Genomic DNA, 21,493 nt, shown 5'->3' on the forward strand with positions numbered 1-21,493 from the left:
GCTAAATTTGGAACTGGCTCTGCTGGGGAGTTAAGAGTCTGTATACTTTCTTTGTAGCCTCATTTCTTAGCGTTTTTGAGCCTCGAGTTTAAAAGAGGGGGTCGGGGTGCCTTTACACTTGTAGCCGGGACTGACTTTCTGTTTGAGGCAATAGCCCTCTGCCTACCGTGCTGACTGAGCATGGAGCCCCCCCCCCCCCCCCAACTAACCCATCTTTGCTTCTCTAAGTGGCTGGTCACTTCCCAGTGAACAGCCACTGATTGGGCAAGCTGAGGGTGGGTTGGGAGCGAGTGGGGGAAACAGCCCAGGCTGTGAACACCGCCCATTAACCAAGGCCAGGCTCCTGCCTCAGTCTCTCAATCGGCAGAGTTAAAATTAGCAATGTCGCCGGAAGAGAGATTGACTGCTGTGAGCTGCCCTGCCGCACCCCAATGTTGTGACTGTGACTTGCTCTCACGAGGTGTGTGTGGTTTTTAAGTCTTTTATCTGGATTGTGTACTCCCCGTGCTGATAAGTGGATCACCAACGGGACTGAGATACAGACGACAGACGATAAAGGAGCGATCACAATATGGTGGAAATTAAAATACAGATGGAGGGTGAGAAGGTCAAATCAAACACTAGTGTTTTGTGCTTAAACAAAGGAGATTACAATGGGATAAGAGAAGAGCTAGCTAAGGTAGACTGGGAGCAAAGACTTTATGGTGAAACAGTTGAGGAACAGTGGAGAACCTTCCAAGCGATTTTTCACAGTGCTCAGCAAAGGTTTATACCAACAAAAAGGAAGGACGGTAGAAAGAGGGAAAATCGACCGTGGATATCTAAGGAAATAACGGAGAGTATCAAATTGAAGGAAAAAACATACAAAGTGGCAAAGATTAGTGGGAGACTAGAGGACTGGGAAATCTTTAGGGGGCAACAGAAAGCTACTAAAAACAGCTATAAAGAAGAGTAAGATCGATGAGAGTAAACTTGCTCAGAATATAAAAACAGATAGTAAAAGTTTCTACAAATATATAAAACAAAAAAAGAGTGGCGAAGGTAAATATTGGTCCTTTAGAGGATGAGAAGGGAGATTTAATAATGGGAGATGAAGAAATGGCTGAGGAACTGAACAGGTTTTTTGGGTCGGTCTTCACAGTGGAAGACACAAATAACATGCCAGTGACTGATAGAAATGAGGCTATGACAGGTGAGGACCTTGAGAGGATTGTTATCACTAAGGAGGTAGTGATGGGCAAGCTAATGGGGCTAAAGGTAGACAAGTCTCCTGGCCCTGATGGGATGCATCCCAGAGTGCTAAAAGAGATGGCTAGGGAAATTGCAAATGCGCTAGTGATAATTTACCAAAATTCACTAGACTCTGGGGTGGTCCCGGCTGATTGGAAATTAGCAAACGTGACACCACTGTTTAAAAAAGTAGGTAGGCAGAAAGCGGGTAATTATAGGCCAGTGAGCTTAACTTCGGTAGTAGAGAAGATGCTGGAATCTACCATCAAGGAAGAAATAGCGAGGCATCTGGATGGAAATTGTCCCATTGGGCAGATGCAGCATCGGTTCATAAAGGACAGGTCGTGCCTGACTAATTTAGAGGAATTTTTTGAGGACATTACCAGTGCGGTAGATAACGGGGAGCCAATGGATGTGGTAGGTCTGGATTTCCAGAAAGCCTTTGACAAGGTGCCACACAAAAGGTTGCTGCATAAGATAAAGATGCATGGCATTAGGGTAAAGTAGTAGCATGGATAGAGGATTGGATAATTAATAGAAAGCAAAGAGTGGGGATTAATGGGTGTTTCTCTCGTTGGTAATCAGTAGCTAGTGGTGTCCCTCAGGGATCAGTGTTGGGCCCACAATTGTTCACAATTTACATAGATGATTTGGAGTTGGAGACCAAGGGCAATGAGTCCAAGTTTGCAGACGACACTAAGATAAGTGGTAAAGCAAAAAGTGCAGAGGATACTGGAAGTCTGCAGAGGGATTTGGATAGGCTAAGTGAATGGGCTAGGGTCTGGCAGATGGAATACAATGTTGACAAATGTGAGGTAATCCATTTTGGTAGGAATAACACAAACGGGATTATTCTTTAAATGATAAAATATTAAAACATGCTGCTGTGCAGAGAGACCTGGGTTTGCTAGTGCATGAGTCGCAAAAAGTTGGTTTACAGGTGCAACAGGTGATTAAGAAGGCGAATGGAATTTTGTCCTTCATTGCTAGAGGGATGGAGTTTAAGACTAGGGAGGTTATGCTGCAATTGTATAAAGTATTAGTGAGGCCACACCTGGAGTAGTGTGTTCAGTTTTGGTCTCCTTACTTGAGAAAGGACATACTGGCACTGGAGGGTGTGCAGAGGAGATTCACTAGGTTAATCCCAGAGCTGAAGGGGTTGGATGACGAGGAGAGAATGAAATGAAATGAAAATCGCTTATTGTCACAAGTAGGCTTCAATGAAGTTACTGTGAAAATGCCCTAGTCACCACATTCCGGCGCCTGTTCGGGGAGGCTGGTACGGGAATTGAACCGTGCTGCTGGCCTGCCTTGGTCTGCTTTAAAAGCCAGCGATTTAGCCCAGTATGCTAAACCAGTGTACTGGGGCTGTACTCGTTGGAATTTAGAAGGATGAGGGGGGATCTTATAGAAACATATAAAATTATGAAGGGAATAGATGGGATAGATGCGGGCAGGTTGTTTCCACTGGCGGGTGAAAGCAGAACTAGGGGACATAGCCTCAAAGTAAGGGGAAGTAGATTTAGGACTGAGTTTAGGTGGAACTTCTTCACCCAAAGGGTTGTGAATCTATGGAATTCCTTGCCCAGTGAAGCAGTAGAGGCTCCTTCATTAAATGTTTTTAAGATAAAGATAGATAGTTTTTTGAAGAATAAAGGGATCATGGGTTATGGTGTTCGGGCTGGAAAGTGGAGCTAGGTCCACAAAAGATCAGCCATGATCTCATTAAATGGCAGAGCAGGCTCGAGGGGCCAGATGGCCTACTCCTGCTCCTAGTTCTTATGTTCTTATGACACCTGATCCTGAAAAACCCGGTGACACTGTTGAACACCGTCAAATCCCAACTCCTAAACACTTACATCATGCTCCCTGTACATTAATTATAGATGGCTTTAATCTTCATGTGGATTGGGAAAATCAAATTGGCAGAGGTAGCCATGCGGAAGAATTCATGGAGTGCATCCATGACAGTTTCCTGAAACAATATGTTGTGGGTCCAATCAGTGATCAGGGTATCTTGGACCTGGTAATGCGTAATAAAGTAAGCTTAATAAACAATCTCAGAGTAAAAGATCCCCTAGGAAATAGTGACCATGGGCGGCACAGTGACGCAGTGGTTGGCACTGCTGCCTCACGGCGCTGAAGACCCGGGTTTGATCCTGGCCCCAGGTCACTGTCCGTGTAGAGTTTGCTCATTCTCCCAGTGTCTGCGTGGATCCCACCCCCGCAACCCAAAGATGTGCATGGTTGGTAGATAGGCCACGCTAAATTGCCCCTTAATTGGGAAAAAAAAAGAATTGGGTACTCTAAATTTTAAAAAAGGAAATAGTGACCATAACATGGTAGAATTTAGCCTTCAGTTTGAGTGTGAGAAGCTTGGGTAAGAAACAACTGTGTTAAACCCAGGAATGAGGGCAGAGCTGGCTAGAGTGGAAAGGGAATAAAGTTTAACAGAAAAGACAGTTGATTAGCAATGGCAGGCATTTGTGAACATAATTCATGGCTCACAACAAAAATATATCCCAGTGAGGAAGAAGGATTCCAGGAAAGGAATAGGTCAACCATGGTTAACCAAGAAAAGTGAAGGATAGTATTAAACTGAAGGAAAAAACATACAATGTGGCAAAGATTAGTGGTAAGCCAGAGGATTGGAAAGTTTTGAAAACCAACAAAAGATGACGAAAAAAATAATTAAGAGGGAGAAGGTAAACTATGAGGTAAACTGGCCAATATTACAAAAATGGGCAGCAAGAGATTCTTTAAATATATAAAAAGGAAGCGAGAGGCCGAAGTGACCATTGGCCCCTTAGAGAATGAGACTGAGGAAATAATAATGGGAAACTAGGAAATGACACAGGAGTTAAATAAATACTTTGCGCCAGTCTTCACAGAATGGAAGACACTAATGACATTCCAAACTTACTAAATAATCATGGCGCAGAGGGGAGGGGGGTGGTTAGGAAATAAATACAACAACAATCACTAGAGAAAAAGCATCAGAGAAATTAATGAGACTAAAGACTGATTGGTCCCCTGGAGCAGGTGTGTTGCATCCCAGGATATTAAAGGAAGTAGCTACAGAGATAGTGGGTGCACTGTAGTAATCTTCCAAGAAACCTTAAAGTCTGGAAAAGACCCAGAGGAATGGAATACTATTGATGTAACACCCAGAAAGCTGCAGTACAGAGAGAATTGTGGGTCCTTGTGCATAAATCATAAAAAGCGAGCATGCATGTTCAGCAGGTAATTGGGAAGGCAAATGGAATGTTGGCCTTTATTTCAAGAGAAGGTTCACTCGGTTGATCCCGGATATGGAGGGATTTTCTTATGAGGAGGGGTTGAATAGATTGGGCCTGTACACATTGGAGTTTAGAAGAATGAGAGGTGACCTTATTGAGATATATAGGATTCTCAGGGGGCTTGACAGGGTAGATGCTGAGAGGATGTTTTCTGAGAGAGTCTAGGATCAGGGCATAATCCCAGAGTATGGTGTCACCTGTTTAAGTCAGTTCTTCTCTCAGAGGGTAGTGAATCTGTAGAATTATTTATCACAGAGAGCTGTAGAGGCAAGGTTAAGTACGTTCAAGGTGGAGATAGACAGATGCTTAATCGGTAAGGGAACCAAGGGTTATGGGGATAAGGAAGGAAAGTGGAGATGAGGATTATCACATCAGGTAAGCCATGGTCTCATTGAGTGGTAGAGCAGACTCAATGGCTCTACCTTTGCTCCTACATCTTATGGTCTTATTGATGTGAGGGAGGGAGAGAGAGAAAAACAGGGGAACGGAGAACAGAGAAAGAAAGATAAAGAGCGACAGAAGAGGGGCAAGACCGGAAAATGAAGAGGGCCAGGCACTGGCTGAGGACTGGATAAGGTTCTGCGGTGATGTCCTTGTGGTGCAACAGCCTGCAAACTCTCAGTGTGGGCTGACACATTAAGAATAGTCACGTGACTGTGGTAGCAAACTGCACTCACTGTACGGTCTGTCATGAGCCACATATTCTGGCACCGTGGGGGGGGGGGGGGGGGGGGGGGAATTAGAATGTGTTGACTTCACCGGACAAGATTGCACAGGAGCAACTCAGCAATCATTCAGCAACTCGCCAAGTTCCTGACAGAACACCTCAAATGAAGCAACTGTCAATTTTCAAGGATTCAGTTCCCATGAACTTGCATGATGCCTAATTACTCAAGTACATATTTTTTAAAATACATTTTGCGTACCCAATTTTTTTTCCCAATTAAGGGGCAATTTAGCACAGCGAATCCACCTACCCTGCACATTTTTGGGTTGCGAGTGTGAGACCCACGCAGACACTTTTCTCAAAGACATATAAAAATCCTGGGACTCCTTCCCTAACAGGTGGGGTTACAGGGATGGGGGAGGATTGGGCTTAGGTAGATTGCTCTTTCAGAGGGTCGGTGGTGACTCAATGGGCCGAATGGCCTGCTTCTGCACTGTTGGGATTGCGCCCAGCGAATCACAGACCCTGTGAAAGAATTAAAGAAAGAAAGACCTGTTAATGGCAGGGGTGGGCTTATTCGGTTTGGTTTCATTATGGAGTTAAACCTTAGCCCAGAGGTAGCGAAGCTGCCCACATATCCAGGTACATCTCTCAGCCAATTCAAATTTAATTTGCATGAATCAAAATGTAAATGAGGTGAACGAGAAACAGCCATTGACCAGTGCGCCGCTGCTTGCTGCCACATAGAGAACTTCCAAGCGCTAAGACACGAGGCTGGATTCCCCAGCCGCGGGAATCTGGGCGGCGGCTTCAATACTCCCGCCGCTCGGGAGTTCCCATTGTAGCCACCCCACGCTGCCGGGAAACCCGCTGCCGGCGGGAAAAGAGAATGGCAACAGCCGGAGAATTCCGGCAACTGTCCTTTTAATCTGATGGGTTTGGTTTTGCCAAGTGGCGTTTTGTTAAACGCCATCTGAAGGCCCATAAACACCTCGGCAACTGTACAATTCCCGGAAACCCTCTCTGTTCATCAGCTAACTCATGGCTTCAAACACAACCAACCTTTCTCAACTCGGCGCTACTGTTCATTTATTACCCCACTCCTTTCTAATTCACCTCTTGTAGGGTTTCCTCAGCTGCACGGACATCGGGCTGACTGTGTTTGCTGCCCCTCCCCCCCAAAAAAAAACAACCTTTCCTTTAAAATGAGGGCGTAACGTTTGTAATACTCCTCCAAGATCCCCTCCCCTGCATCTATAAGAAGTTCTGAAGACTCAGGCCAGAGTCACCACTATTTCAACCCTTACTCCTCTCGCTAGCCAAGGGTGCATCTGGTCAAAACGCGGGACATTGTGACACCGATGGCCAACCGGCGACTTTAAGTACATAGTTCCAAAAAAAAAAATCTATTTTTGCTTAGATCACAGCTTTTTCCCCACACCTAGCGATCTGCTCTCCAGATTACAATGCAAAAGGCCACAAGCAGAACAGAAAGCATATAACTTTATAACAACAGAAAGGTTGAGCAAGCCGAAGTCCCTTTTTCTAAGAAAGAGACCAGGAGATGACCTGATGTAATTATGAAGGAGTTTGATTTGGTAAATGCAGAGAAGATATTTCCACTTGGGGGTGGATGGGGGAGGGCATGTACAAAAACAGAGCCATAAGAAAAAGTTAATAAATCCAACAGGGAACTCAGGAGAAACGTCTTCACACAGAATTGTGAAAGGTGGAACAAGCCACCACAGGAAGTGGATGAGGTAAATGGCGTAGATGCATTCACGGGGAAGTAGGGTAACTTTATGGGACAAAAGAAGAGAAGCATACATAACAGAGTTCATGAAAGAGTGTCCTACAGGAAGCCACCTTGATCTAGGCTCCTGCTTGGGCGGCACAATGCAGTGGTCAGCACTGCTGCCTCACAGCACCAGGGGCCCGGGTTCCATTCCGGCCTTGGGTGACTGCATGCTCTCCCAGTGCATGCTCTCCCAGTGCCTGGGTGGGTTTCCTCTGGGTGCTCCGGTTTCCTCCCACAGTCCAAAGATGTGCAGGTTAGGTGGATTGGCCATGATAAATTGCCCTTAGTGTCCAAAGATTAGGTGAGGGTTGCAGGGGAGAGGGCCTAGTTACAGTGCTCTTTCGGAGGGTTGGTGCAGACTCGATGGGTGAATAGCTTCTTTCTACACCGTAGGGATTCTATGATACATGGTGAGGTTAGTTCAAGTAGGGTGGGTCGAGGCTCTTGTGCAGCAGAAACACTAGATGGACCGAATGGCCCTTGCTGTCGATTCCATACAATTACTGTAGATCGACACGCCCAAAGAGCTCAAAGGTGATTTGAAATTACGGCTACACCCAACAATCAAACAGCTCATTTGCAAACAGTTAACCCGGTCCCGACACGTGTTCCTTTCCCTACACCGGCTCAGGGAACTCTCTGGAGAAAGGAATTCAAGGTTTGGGAAGCCAATGCATGTGTCAACATGTAAACAATCATGGACTGGCACTGATTGTGGAACGCAGCAAGACTGATTCGAGATCCAACCCCCCCCCCCCCCCCCCCACTCGCTGTGGAAAAAGCTGCCCTGCTCAAACCAGTAGCTCAATTGGCCGATGCACTCCCCAGCAGTGTCAAAGAGCCACAATGCTGCCTGGCCCAGCTTTGATCCCCGGTGTGTGCCAGCTTCGACTGCGTATACTCCAGCTTGGTAGGGTCACTCCTGCAATCGCCATGCTGCACTTTACCAAAAAGCTCACAGCTCTTTCCCTATCCCACTGGAGGAGCTGAAACCGTGCAATCACCAGGGAGACTGACGGGAAATTGAGAACTGGATTAAAACTAACAGCTCCCATTACAGCGACAGTCTCAAGCAGCACCAACAGTTCCAGGCTGGATTCCGGTTTTTGTGCAGAGGTTGGGGGTACGGTGCGTTCTCACCCCAGTGATCTTTGCTGAAAAGTGGGACACTGGAAGAAGACAGCATCAAACTCGGTGATGCCCTCTGCAGTCAAATATTTCACTGTTCAGAACTGCAAATGTGGACGAGGAACTGCAGAACATTCTTGGGATCCATAGAATCCCATCGTGCAGAAGCAGGTAATTCAGCCCATTGAGTCTGCACCATCCCTACAAAAGAGCACCCTACCTAGGTCCACTCCCCCCACCCTCCCCGTAACCCCATTTAACCTGCACATCTTTGGACACAAGGGACAATTTAGCGTAGCCAACCCACCTAACCTGCATATATTTGGACTGTGGAAGAAACTGCAGCACCTGGAGGAAACCCACACAGACATGGGGCGAATGTGCAAACTCTACAGTCACCCGATGCCGGAATTGAACCCGGGTCCCTGGAGCTGTGAGGCAGCAGTGCTAACCACTGTGCCACCCATAACCGTAACTCAGTCAACAGTTGCAAAGAAATGGGTAGAAAACAGAACACAAAAAAGGGGAAATACTTTTTTTTTTTAAAATAAGAATGTTGAAAGAGAGTTGAACATGAGAAGAAAACCCACCCCAAGACCACACACATACAGGACTGTGCAAGAGTTCCGTATACTGTTACTGCCTCGCACTGAGTCACACATGAAGCAGGCAGTACCCAGGCTCGAGATGTTGGCTCACTTGTGTGTCCTGTGTCACACAGGAGAGGGGGTGGTTCGATCAGAGTGCAAATACTCACTTGACCCAAGCCCATTTCCCTAAGATTTGGCTTGGCCCAGGACCAGGATGTGGGAGTTTTGGAGTTCAAGTTCCACAATAATCTCACATAGGCTGCTGAATGTATTCAACTCTTAGCGTGCTGGCGTGCATTGTGGGCCGGGCTGTATGAGAGCATTACAGCGCAGGTGATGGGATCCTGGAATGGTTATGGCACGGGGGGGGGGGGCGGAGAGAGGCGGCCGTTCTGCCCGTCACGCCCATGCTAGCCCTCTGGAAGAGCTGCTCAGTTAGTCCACTACTCCACCCTTTCCCCATAACCTTGCAAATTCCCTCTCTTCAGATAATGATCCCACTCTTTCAAAAGCCAGGGTCGAATCTGCCACAATCATTAAATATTCCCAACTGCGTGTCCATGCAGGCAGCAACGTGGAGCTGTAGAAAGACGGGTCGAGACAAGAGTCTCGGTTTGAGTCACAACTTGGTCTGCTCTCTATCCAAATGCTGTGTTTGTAATCTAGTGGCACCCACTGAATACATGTCCAAAACTGCTCTTTCTGGAAGAAAATACTGAGGGATAGGTGTAGATATCACGGAAACGAGAGAAGCAGATGCGCGAGAAAAGATACATAGATGAAGTAAATGAAGTGGAGCCTGAATGATTCAATCTGTGCTATAATATGTTAATTATGTAAAAGGCCAGATCATGTGAAAAATGAAAATCGCTTATTGTCACAAGTAGGCTTCAAATGAAGTTACTGTGAAAAGCCCCTAGTCGCCACATAGTCAGCCCCTAGTGCTGGGTACAGCAAGCTCCTATCCTCTCCTGACTGTGCTAAATCTAACTGACCTATAGGTTCCATCCAATGTCAACATGTAGAATGTAGAAGTACACAAACACACATATGCACCGTGGGTACATGTATGCAATTGTGCATGTGTGCATCTGCACACACGTGTCACCCATCACGTGCACACATGTACCTCCCAGGCACACACACATACCCCTAGACATGCACCTCACTGTCAACAGGGGTGGTACCAGGGGATTGGAGAGTGGCGAATGTCGTGCCCCTGTTCAAAAAAGGAACTAGGGATAACCCTGGGAATTACAGGCCAGTTAGTCTTACTTCGGTGGTAGGCAAAGTAATGGAAAGGGTACTGAAGGATAGGATTTCTGTGCATCTGGAAAGACACTGCTTGATTAGGGATAGTCAGCACGGATTTGTGAGGGGTAGGTCTTGCCTTACAAATCTTATTGAATTCTTTGAGGAGGTGACCAAGCATGTGGATGAAGGTAAAGCAGTGGATGTAGTGTACATGGATTTTAGTAAGGCATTTGATAAAGTTCCCCATGGTAGGCTTATGCAGAAAGTAAGGAGGCATGGGATAGTGGGAAATTTGGCCAGTTGGATAACGAACTGGCTAACCGATAAAAGTCAGAGAGTGGTGGTGGATGGCAAATATTCAGCCTGGATCCCAGTTACCAGTGGCGTACCGCAGGGATCAGTTCTGGGTCCTCTGCTGTTTGTGATTTTCATTAATGACTTGGATGAGGGAGTTGAAGGGTGGGTCAGTAAATTTGCAGACGATACAAAGATTGGTGGAGTTGTGGATAGTAAGGAGGGCTGTTGTCGGCTGCAAAGAGACATAGATAGGATGCAGAGCTGGTCTGAGAAGTGGCAGATGGAGTTTAACCCTGAAAAGTGTGAGGTGTCCATTTTGGAAGGACAAATATGAATGCGGAATACAGGGTTAACGGTAGAGTTCTTGGCATTGTGGAGGAGCAGAGAGACCTTGGGGTCTATGTTCATACATCTTTGAAAGTTGCCACTCAAGTGGATAGAGCTGTGAAGAAGGCCTATGGTGTGCTCGCGTTCATTAACAGAGGGATTGAATTTAAGAGCCGTGAGGTGATGATGCAGCTGTACAAAACTTTGGTAAGGCCACATTTGGAGTACTGTGTACAGTTCTGGTCGCCTCATTTTAGGAAGGATGTGGAAGCTCTGGAAAAGGTGCAAAGAAGATTTACCAGGATGTTGCCTGGAATGGAGAGTAGGTCTTACGAGGAAAGGTTGAGGGTGCTAGGCCTTTTCTCATTAGAGCGGAGAAGGATGAGGGGCGACTTGATAGAGGTTTATAAGATGATCAGGGGAATAGATAGAGTAGACAGTCAGAGACTTTTTCCCCAGGTGGAACACACCATTACAAGGGGACATAAATTTAAGGTGAAAGGTGGAAGATATAGGAGGGATATCAGAGGTAGGTTCTTTACCCAGAGAGTAGTGGGGGCATGGAATGCACTGCCTGTGGAAGTAGTTGAGTCGGAAACATTAGGGACCTTCAAGCAGCTATTGGATAGGTACATGGATGACGGTAAAATGATATAATGTAGATTTATTTGTTCTTAAGGGCAGCACGGTAGCATTGTGGATAGCACAATTGCTTCACAGCTCCATGGTCCCAGGTTCGATTCCGGCTTGGGTCATTGTCTGTGCAGAGTCTACACGTCCTCCCCGTGCCTGGGTGGGTTTCCTCCGGGTGCTCCGGTTTCCTCCCACAGTCCAAAGATGTGCGGGTTAGGTGAATTGGCCAATGATAAATTGCCCTTAATGTCCAAATTGCCCTTGGTGTTGGGTGGAGGTGTTGAGTTTGGGTATGGTGCTCTTTCCAAGAGCCGGTGCAGACTCGAGGGGCCGAATGGCCTCCTTCTGCACTGTAAATTCAATGATAATCTATGATTAATCTAGGACAAAGGTTCGGCACAACATCGTGGGCCGAAGGGCCTGTTCTGTGCTGTATTTTCTATGTTCTATGCACACCTCCTCACATGTACGTGCAATCATGCCCCCCCCCCCACAGAAACATGTTCGCATAACCCCACACCTGTGTACACACACTCCTACACATGCACACATATGTACCGTCCAACACACCCGTATCCTCCCGCATCTTCCTACACCCGCTCACCCTCCTACACATGGGCTTGTGCACATATCTACCCCACCCCACCCCACACACGTGTGCGTGCACACCTTTTCCATTGAAATCATTGGAGTGTAACCAGGAGTGGAAATCAACTAATTTCCTTCTCCCAAGTCTGAAGTTCACTATAAAACTTTCTAAAATTTACAGACATGTTTAATATAGTGAACAGCACAACTATAAAGTGCTGGGGAGTTTGTCAAACATACTCAGTGTTTACCGTTGTGACCTTTACACCGCTTTATTCATGACCTCCCGCAACACAAAGAGAAGACAGTCAAATCATCATCAGTGTTGACTGGAATTCTAGCACGAAGATCGGAATGATTCATAAATTCAACGCAGACCCAGCAACCATGCGACAGCAGCATACATTGAGCCAAAATGGAGAGCTTTGTGCTCATTTCCAAGTGGCATGCCTGCTCTATGTACACCACCCTCTGCCCGTGCCAGTGGCTGTCGCGCAGTTGCCACTCTGTATCCTGATGTGCTGACCTCTCTCAGTATCCTGCACCCACCCAAGTCATGGACCCCCCCCCCCCCCCGCCCCTTTCAGAGCCTTCGTCCCGCAAATCCTTGACTTGTTCTGAAATGGTTGCCAAGATTAAACCTTGCATGAAATCTGAACCTCAAAACAAGTTCAGACTGCGAACTGTTTAAACCACCCAACTCTTATTAATACTCGGCGACGGAGCTTGAAAGCTGTGGATTTTGCTGATCACCAAGCACATTCAGCAGCCGTTTGAAGCTGTATGAAGGATGGAAGGGCTCCAAAGGAACAGGTTGATGCCTGTGTCCCTTCCTCCAGCAACAGGTCTAAAGTCGTTCTCTGCCTTGTGCGCAGAGAACCCCAGACACATCAGGAAAAATGCAGATCCCTCTCAATCGTCAGCCCAGCTGCACAAACCTGGAACTAACTTCCACGGTTAATTGGGGGATGGAAGAGGATGACTTTGAAGAACATGAAATTAACAGGCCAGTTGCTTTAACTCAAGCTGCGAAGTAATTATTTTGTCACAGCCAGGGGAAATCTTCCATCCTTTAAAGTTGTGTCTGTATTTGAGCAAAATGTAAATTTTAATCAGCACTTCAAACAATTTGCAGAAGTTCAAAAGCTGCTTCTTCCGTCCAGGTTTAATCTGATTATTGAACAGCACCCTTTATAATGTGACGCATACATCAGACCCAACACAGAAGGGAGACATCACGTTATCCAGTGAATGGTCCGCATCCTATCCCTGCACTGATCATTAGATATTGCCCAGACCACAAGGCAAAGCAAGACCCCCCCCCCCCCCCCCCCCCCCAAAAAAAAACTCCGTTCACCATCAAATGGTGCCAGGGTTGAGATTCATTGGGACAAGAAGGAGACCATTCAGTCCATCAAATCTATGCTGGATTTCTGTAGAGCAAGCCAGTTAGTCCCATTTCCCCGGTTTTATTCCCACGGTACAGCAAGTAAATCTGCCTCAAGTGTCTATCCGATTTCCTTTTATCCTCAACACCCAGGAGCCTTGGTTTGCTGTCTCAGTACCCTGGGGATTTAACACTCAACTTTAACCCACACCTCCTGGGTCAGAATCAGAGAATTCGTACAGGACAGGAGGCCATTCAGCCCATCGAGTCTGCACAGACCCTCCGAAACAACACCCTGCCTAGACCCACTCCTCTGCAACCCAACTAACCTTTTGGACCCTAAGGGGCAATTTACCATGGCCAATCCACCTAACCTGCACATCTTTGGACTTGTGGGAGAAAACGGAGCACCCGGAGGAAAACCAAGCAGACACGGGAAGAAAGTGCAAACTTCACACAGACAGATACCCAAGGCCGGAATCAAACGTGGGTCACTGGCGCAGCAGTGCTAACCACTGTGCCACCCAAGTAGGAGTCTAGACCAAGGCGGCTGCCTGTCGGACACTCTTTCATGACCTCTGTTATATGCAGTTCCAGCAACAAAGCTGTATTGCTTCCCCCTTGTGTAACAGAATGCAAAATATTCCCTCTGTGCACTGCCCAGGTTTGAAAGAGCACCATCCAGAGCCACACTTAAATCTGGCTCACAGTCCGGTGGTCACAATAGGGATAAATTGGGTGAGTCAATGTCTCCCACGGGTAAATTAAAGTTTCCAGTAAACACTGACGACAATTTGGGCAGTGTGCTTCCGTGTTGCAGGTGTAGGGCAGCCCCACTACAAGCCAAGTGTTCTCTGTAGAATAGGAGAGCACATTGAATGCACGACAATGTCTCCTTTTCTGCTAATTACATGAGGAAGACCTGTTGAGCACGAGGGCCCCGCAGAGGTCACTAAACTCACCAAGTGCACAGGTTAAAGAACAGTTTTCACAGGTCCTCAAACCGCCTTGTGTCCAGGAGAAGGATCCTGGAGGTCCTGAGATTGTGATCTGTGCCAGCTCCTTGTGCAGTAGGGGCTGATTTACTAACTGCTGGTTCCTGTGAATGAAGGCTAATAAATGGATTTGTGAATGATAGTGTCAGGTACACCGCACTGCTCCATTCATGAAGTTAACACTGGAGCTTCCAGAAAGGGCTAATATTTATGCGGGGGTATTCCTGGGAGTGAGGTGCCGCAGGGAATACCCCAGATCACTGGGGGAGGGGGTCCTGTGTACCCCCCCCTTTTGAAAATGGGTGGATGTCAATATTTTCGGGGGGGGGGGGTCCTGGCACTCGCTAGAATTATAGGCGGGTTGTTCACTGTATCAATATACATGGATGAGGGAATCCCGGGTCTTGGGGGACGGTGGGAGGGGGATCCCCGGGCCGGGGGGCGCGGTATCCCCGTGTGGGGGGGGGGGGGGGGGCGCGGTATCCCCGTGTCGGGGGGGGGGGCGCGGTATCCCCGGGTCGGGGCGGGGGGGGGGGCGCGGTATCCCCGGGTCGGGGCGGGGGGGAAGGGGCGCGGTATACCCGGGTCGGGGGGGGGGGTATCCCCGGGTCGGGGGGGGGGGGTATCCCCGGGTCGGGGGTTCTCCCACCCCAGGTTGGCGGGGTCTCTCCCCGGCATTGCCACTCCCGATCAGCCGCTCCCTTCCCGGCTCACTCACCGCCGGAACATGCCCTCCATGTCTCGGATCTGCTTGCGGGAGAACTCCTTGAACTCGGTGTGCGGGTTAAAGACCCGGAGGCTGGGCTGCTGCGGCTCGCTCGAGCCCTCATTGAGCTCCCCGCGGCGGAGCAGCTTGGCCGAGAGCTCATTGTCCGCCGCCGCGGTCACCGGCTTCTCCTCGGCCCCCTGCTCACACCCTGAGTCGGGCTCTGAGCCGGGCTGCTCGTCCTTGATGTCCAGCCGCCGCTGCAGCTTCACGGCCAATTCATCCGAAGCCATTCCGGTGACAGCGGCCGCTCCGCTCGCCCTGCCGGCCACACACTGACTGAGCCCCAGCCCGGAGCGGAGCTCCGCCCCCAGATAGAACCCGCCCCAGAGCAGTCCCTCCCCCAGGGAGGCCCCGCCCCAAAGCTGCCCCGCCCCAGAGCAGCCCCGCCCCTGGATAGACCCCGCTCCCAGAACAGACCCCGCCCCGAGAACAGCCCCGCCCCCAGAGCAGCCCCGCCCCCAGATCGGCCCCGCCCCCAGCCCGCGCCCCAGCTCCCCCGCTCAGAGTGAGACCACCAGTGTGGGCACTGGGAGGGGCAGGGGAATGAGCTGCCCAGTGTCACCATTAGCTTGGTGCCGTTATTGAGGGGCAGCTGGGGAAGGAGTCATTGACTCACTGGATCCAGCTTCAAATAGCTGATAAAAGCAAAATGCTGGAAAAGCTCAGCAGGTCTGGCAGCGTCTGTGGAGCGAGGAACAGAGTTAACGCTTCCGAGCAGGTGTCCAGCTACTCAGATCATTCATGGGGTTCCATTCAGAAGTGCCCACCTTTCAGCATCCCCTGGCACAGTGTTAGACACACTACTCAAACACTGAGGCAGGCAGATGGAGGCTGGGGAGGGCTGGGGGTTGCTGTTGGAACCTAAAAGGATGAGGGACAGAGAGAAAGGAACCAGGAGGTTGGGTGTCAAGGATTTTAGGATTGGGACAGCAGTGATCAGGATGGTGATATTAAACACTGACCTTTCCTTTACTTCGGCAATGGGCTGCCAGCATCGCGAGTCTCAAAGCAAACCAAAGTTGCAGTTAGGGACCTGATGCTGGCCCCTCGATTTGCACCTGCAAATGGTTTGGGGCAGCACGGTAGCCTTGTGGATAGCACAATTGCTTCACAGCTCCAGGGTCCCAGGTTCGATTCCAGCTTGGGTCACTGTCTGTGCGGAGTCTGCACATCCTCCCCGTGTGTGCGTGGGTTTCCTCCGGGTGCTCCGGTTTCCTCCCACAGTCCAAAGATGTGCAGGTTAGGTGGATTGGCCATGATAAATTGCCCTTAGTGTCCAAAATTGCCCTTAGTGTTGGGTGGGGTTACTGGGTTGTGGGGATAGGGTGGCCGTGTTGACCTTGGGTAGAGTGCTCTTTCCAAGAGCCAGTGCAGACTCGATGGGCCGAATGGCCTCCTTCTGCACTGTAAATTCTATGATAATCTATGATGGCAATGCGTGCTTCAGAAGTGGTTAAAGGGGCACTTGTTGGTCCTTAAACAGCCTGGCAGGCAGTGTATCTCCATTCCACCTGTCTGTCATTATGGGGCATAAGGACGCCATGTCACACCTGAAAAATGTTGCCCAATGTAATGGTCAGACTGCACAGGTAGCTGCAGGAACCATGAAGTTCCTTGATGACATAGAGGCAGTGTCCTGCTCCTCGAGATCTTTAAGTAAGCAATAAATGGTGCTGACTGTGGTATTATAGGTATTACGGTACCTGAGAGGCTAAAGTACCATTGGTAGAACCTGTATGCTTGCTATTGGTTAGAGTGTATAATAGCCCCGCCCTGATAGGCGGGGTATAAGAACCCCGTATAAGAACTGGCAGTGCCGCCCCAGTGGCCCTCATTCTGTACCTGAGCTGCTGGGGGAAACATCTAGCTTATTAAAGCCGTCAGTTGGACTACAACCTCGCTTTAGTTGTCATTGATCGTGCAACACTGACCTTAAATTGCTGGCAGCGCTTGCCAATGGGGGTCTTCTGCCCCCAGGGACCTTGATTCCTGGGAATGTCCGCCACTGTCCATTAAGTGCTTGAGTAGCACTTACTTCAGTAGGTCTTCCCTAAGAGATACATTGAGGGGGCTCTCTCCAGCTGGTGGGTGAGACACCATTCGCCTCTGTTAAATACTGCTCTAAGCTGAGCAGAGTATAGGGTGTTAGTGCAGGAGGCACCCCGTGTCAGCATTTTTTTTGTTTAATTTAGAGTGTCCAATTAATTTTTTCCAATTAAGGGGCAATTTAGCATGGCCAATCCACCTACCATGCAGATCTTTGGGTTGTGGGGACCCACGCAGACACGGGGAGAATGTGCAAACTCCACATGGGCAGTGACCCGAGCCGGGATCGAACCCGGGTCCTCGGTGCCGTGAGACAGCAGTGCTAACCACTGCATCACCGTGCCCCCGAATGACCTCAATCTTAGTGACAAAGAGGTTCATGAGCTCCTCAGAATTGTTGATGGGAATAAGGGTGGAAGAGAGAAGATTGAGTTTAAGGAGTAAGTAGGGGAAGAGAATCTGTTGGTTATTTTTGCATTCTGGACTAATCCTGGAGCAGTGAATGATTCTTGAAGAGGAGAACAGGGCGTGACTGCTTAATATAATCCAGCCAGTGTGGCAGTGAATGGTTAAACTGCAGTGCACATATTCGAGTCTGTGCCCCTTAGACAACAGCAGAACAACCAGGGTGGGTGAATATAATGGAATTACTGAGGGCATGGGTCTGAAAGTTGGAGATGAGACTGCAGAATTGAGCAAGTTACCAGCCATTGCGACGCTAGTCACCAGCCATTGTGACGCTAGTCAGCCGAAAGTGAGTGACTTCAAGGAGAGGTTGTTCCATGGATAAACCCAGACAGGGAGGGATTGGAAGATGGGTAGTGATAGATACAAGGAAGTGATTGGGAGGTTGTGGCATGAGAGGCAATGTAAAGCAATGAATACGGGAAACAATTTATATGGAGAGGGAGGGTTATGGAAGACAGGATATGGAGAGGGAGGATAAGAGAGGGAGGGTTAAGGAAGACATGAGGCTGGGGGAGAGGGGAAGGTAAGTCTAAATGGAAGTCAAATTCACCAAGGATAAGAAGTTGCTTAGTGCTGAGCTGAGGGGCTTGGGCATCGTTGGCTGGGCCAGCATTTATTGCTCACCTCTAATTGACCTTGAGGGTCAGTTAAGAGTCAACCACATCGCTGTGGATCTGGAGTCACATGTCGGCCAGACCAGATAGGGATGGCAGATTTCCTTCCCTAAAGGACATTAGGTGACCCAGATAGGTTCTTATGACAATTGACGATGACTGCATAGTCATCATTAGACTTTTAAAAAATAAATTTAAAGTGCCCGATTATTTTTTTCCAATTAAGGGGCAATTTAGCGTGGCCAATCCACCTACCATTGGGTTGTGGGGGTGAAACCCTCGCTGACACAGGGAGAATGTGCAAACTCCACACAGACAGTGACCCGGGGCTGGGATTGACCCGGTCCTCAGTGCCGTGAGGCAGCAGTGCTAACCACTGTGCCCCGCCCCCTTGATCATTCGACATTTAATTCCAGATTTTTATTGAATTCAAATTCCAATGTCTGCAGTGGCGGGATTTGAACCTGAGTCCCCGGAGCTTTACTCTGGGCCTCTGGATTACGGGTCCACTGCCTCCCCCAATGAAGAATGGTGGAGAATGAAGATTTATAATACGCAGAGCCAAGAGAATGGAAAAAGGTGCGTTGCTGCTGATAAGGGAGAGGAGTGTTGATTGTTGATCTGCCGGCAGAGTCCAAAAGGTCAGTGTTAGTGGTGGGGTGGGGTGGCGGGAACTGCTGTGGTAAATTCAGACGTGGCCCTCTGCCTCAGGTTTGCTGTAAGCCACTCCTCCCTTATTTCTCCTCCCTCTTGTCAAGCTCAGTGACCTACACAACAGGTCTTGGCCCTTAACCCAAGCTAACATTCAGAAAGGTTTCTCTATGTCTCAACTGGACAATATTCGTTATGTGGTAGTCTATCCTTTGCTAAGTTGCAGAAAGGTCTTTGTCTGATGTGGAATGGTTCTATTGATACTGCGTGGACACTGTCCCTGATGGCCTCCAAAGTGTTTCTTGATGTAAGGCAGGATTTATCTCGCCTCTTCCATATTAGGGGCTTTCAGTTTGTCTTTTAGTGATGTGAATTCTAGCCTCGTTCACTTTTTTGTTTCCTTCACATTCAGTCCCATTCCCACAGTTTCCAGTAATCTTTTTTATCCCTGTTGTGTTCCTCAGTGTTTCCTGTACTACCAGAGTGGCCCATTTAACTGACCGTGTCCTGATTAAGTGCTTCTATCTCAACAACTCTGTTCTTTCCTGTTTGGTCCTTTATCTGTTTGTGATGATTGACACTTTGCCCTCTGCAGTTGTTGTCTGTTTATTCCTACAAAGCTTTAATGATGAAAGTTAATTTTTAATAACACCATCGCAACATAACTCTGCGATAGCCTTGGAAACTCCTCCCCACTCACTAAAAGCGAACACTGTCCCAATTCTACCAGGTGCATTACTAAACGGATACTGTTCCCTGTAGTGTGTACTGATTGATTTTGTGGTTCCAGGGTTGCACTTTGAACACCTTGAAGTGAGGATATTTCCCTAGAGCTGTCGAGATGAAGAGAGGAACTATTTCCAGTATCAAAAGATCTGCTACCTTGAATTAGAATCTGGGTTGTGATGCAGAACCGCAGTTCTGAAGTGTTGGCCACCACATGAGAGTGGGTGAAATGTTTTCTGTGATGGTAAATAGCTAGCTAGCTGGGTGCCCAGAATTTTGGGAATAATTTTTTTACCCCTTTATAATACTTGCAAGTCTAAACTCAACCAAATGATGTGGAGTGATTTTAAAGAGTGAGTGTTGCTCAGTTGTCATTTAAAGCGGATTTTAAAAAACTTCCATGTTGTGCATCTTTTGGTGGAGTTGATCCCGGCCCCGGGTCACTGTCTGTGTGGAGTTTGCACATTCTCCCCGTGTCTGCATGGGTCTCACCCCCACAACCCAAAAGATGTGCAGGTTAGATAGATTTGCCAGGCTAAATTGCCCTTAATTGGAAAAAAGTAATTGGGTAGTCTAAATTTATAATTTAAATAAATCATTTGGTGGAGTTGTCCGTTTTAAGGAGCAGGACTCACCTGCATGATGTTTAGGAGGTTGTAGTCACAGTGGGTTTGTGGCTTGGAGCAGAGTCAAATAGATGGATGTGTTCTTTGTGGTTTGCCTGTCAGCAGAGCACTGTCTGTAGCACTGTCATCAAATGAAAACCAACCTCCACTGCTGAGCTGTCCCGGACACTTTCCTCAATTCCTGCCACCTTTGAATGTTCTTCTCTTGAAATTGAGAACCCTAGAGGACAAAATGTTCTATTTCTGCTGATCTTTCGATGCTGATTTTCCTGCTGATTTTGCATCTATTAAAATGAATTGGGCACAAAACTATGTTACATTGACAATTCGACTCAGGAAAGCCATAGGACAACTGGTTTATGGAAATGATAAAATAGTGCACGAGTGGGCAGCATTTTTCTGAGGTTACGCCTAAAATGTGTTGTCAGGATAGCGTAGAGTGAGCTTTACATATATCTAACCCCGTGCTGTACCTATCCTGGGAGTGTTTGATGGGCCAGTATAGAGGGAGCTTTACTCTAGGGAGCTTTACTCTACATCTAACCCCAAGCTGTACATGTCCTGGGAGTGTTTGATGGGGACAGTGTAGAGGGAGCTTTACTCTGTATCTAGTCTTGTGCAGTGCCTGGCCTGGGAGTGTTTGATGGGATGATGTAGAGGGAGCTTTACCCTGTATCCAACCTGTGCTGTACCTGCCCAGGGAGTGTTTGATGCAACAGTGTAGAGTGAGCTTTACTCTGTATCTAACCCTGTGCTGTACCTGCCCGGGGAGTGTTTGATGGGACAGTGTAGAGTGAGTTTTATGCTCTGTATCTAATCGGTTACGTACCTGATGTTGGAATATTGGATGGGCCCAGTGTAGAGGACGCTTCACACGGCATCTGAAACATACTATACCTGATCTGGGAATCCTTGATGGATTGGTATAGTGAGAGCTTTAATCCAAATTAACTAACTATCTGACTAAGCAATGGTCAATGCTGAAAGGGCAGCACACTGGCGCCAAGGTCCCAGGTTCGATCACGGCTCTGGCTCAGTGTCCGCAGCGACCTATTACGTTTTGTTGAATTTGGCTAGGATGAGCATAAAAGCCTTCACTTGAGGTGAGATTCAACAGTCTCCCTAGACACTTTAATCAAAAACAAGCTCACCTCTGGCCACTGTCTCATGCTGAGCCATCCATTTGTCGAATTGCTCGCTGTCTGCCAGGAGAGTGACCTACACACTACCTGTCAGGACAGTCTCCTGCTGTTTGACAGGACAGCCTCCCACTGTCTGACAGGACAGCCTCCCACTGTCTGACACAGCCTCCCGCTGTCTGACACAGCCTCCCACTGTCTGACACAGCCTCCCACTGTCTGGCACAGCCTCCCGCTGTCTAACACAGCCTCCCGCTGTCT

The 21,493-nt window shown here is 48.3% G+C and overlaps 1 protein-coding gene across 1 annotated transcript in view; it reads right to left on the minus strand.

Moving 5' to 3' along the window:
- The window catches only part of LOC140392766 (EF-hand domain-containing protein D2-like), a 48,222-nt gene extending 32,974 nt beyond the window's left edge, over nucleotides 1–15,248 (minus strand). Inside the window, exon 1 of the mRNA XM_072478382.1 lies at nucleotides 14,912–15,248. Coding sequence (XP_072334483.1) covers nucleotides 14,912–15,192 — 281 coding nt within the window. The 5' untranslated portion in view covers nucleotides 15,193–15,248. The remainder of the gene's footprint in view (nucleotides 1–14,911) is intronic.
- Nucleotides 15,249–21,493: the final 6,245 nt, after the last annotated feature.

The sequence above is a fragment of the Scyliorhinus torazame genome, chromosome 16 (assembly GCF_047496885.1).
Source record: "Scyliorhinus torazame isolate Kashiwa2021f chromosome 16, sScyTor2.1, whole genome shotgun sequence".
Classification (NCBI taxonomy): Eukaryota; Metazoa; Chordata; class Chondrichthyes; order Carcharhiniformes; family Scyliorhinidae; genus Scyliorhinus; species Scyliorhinus torazame.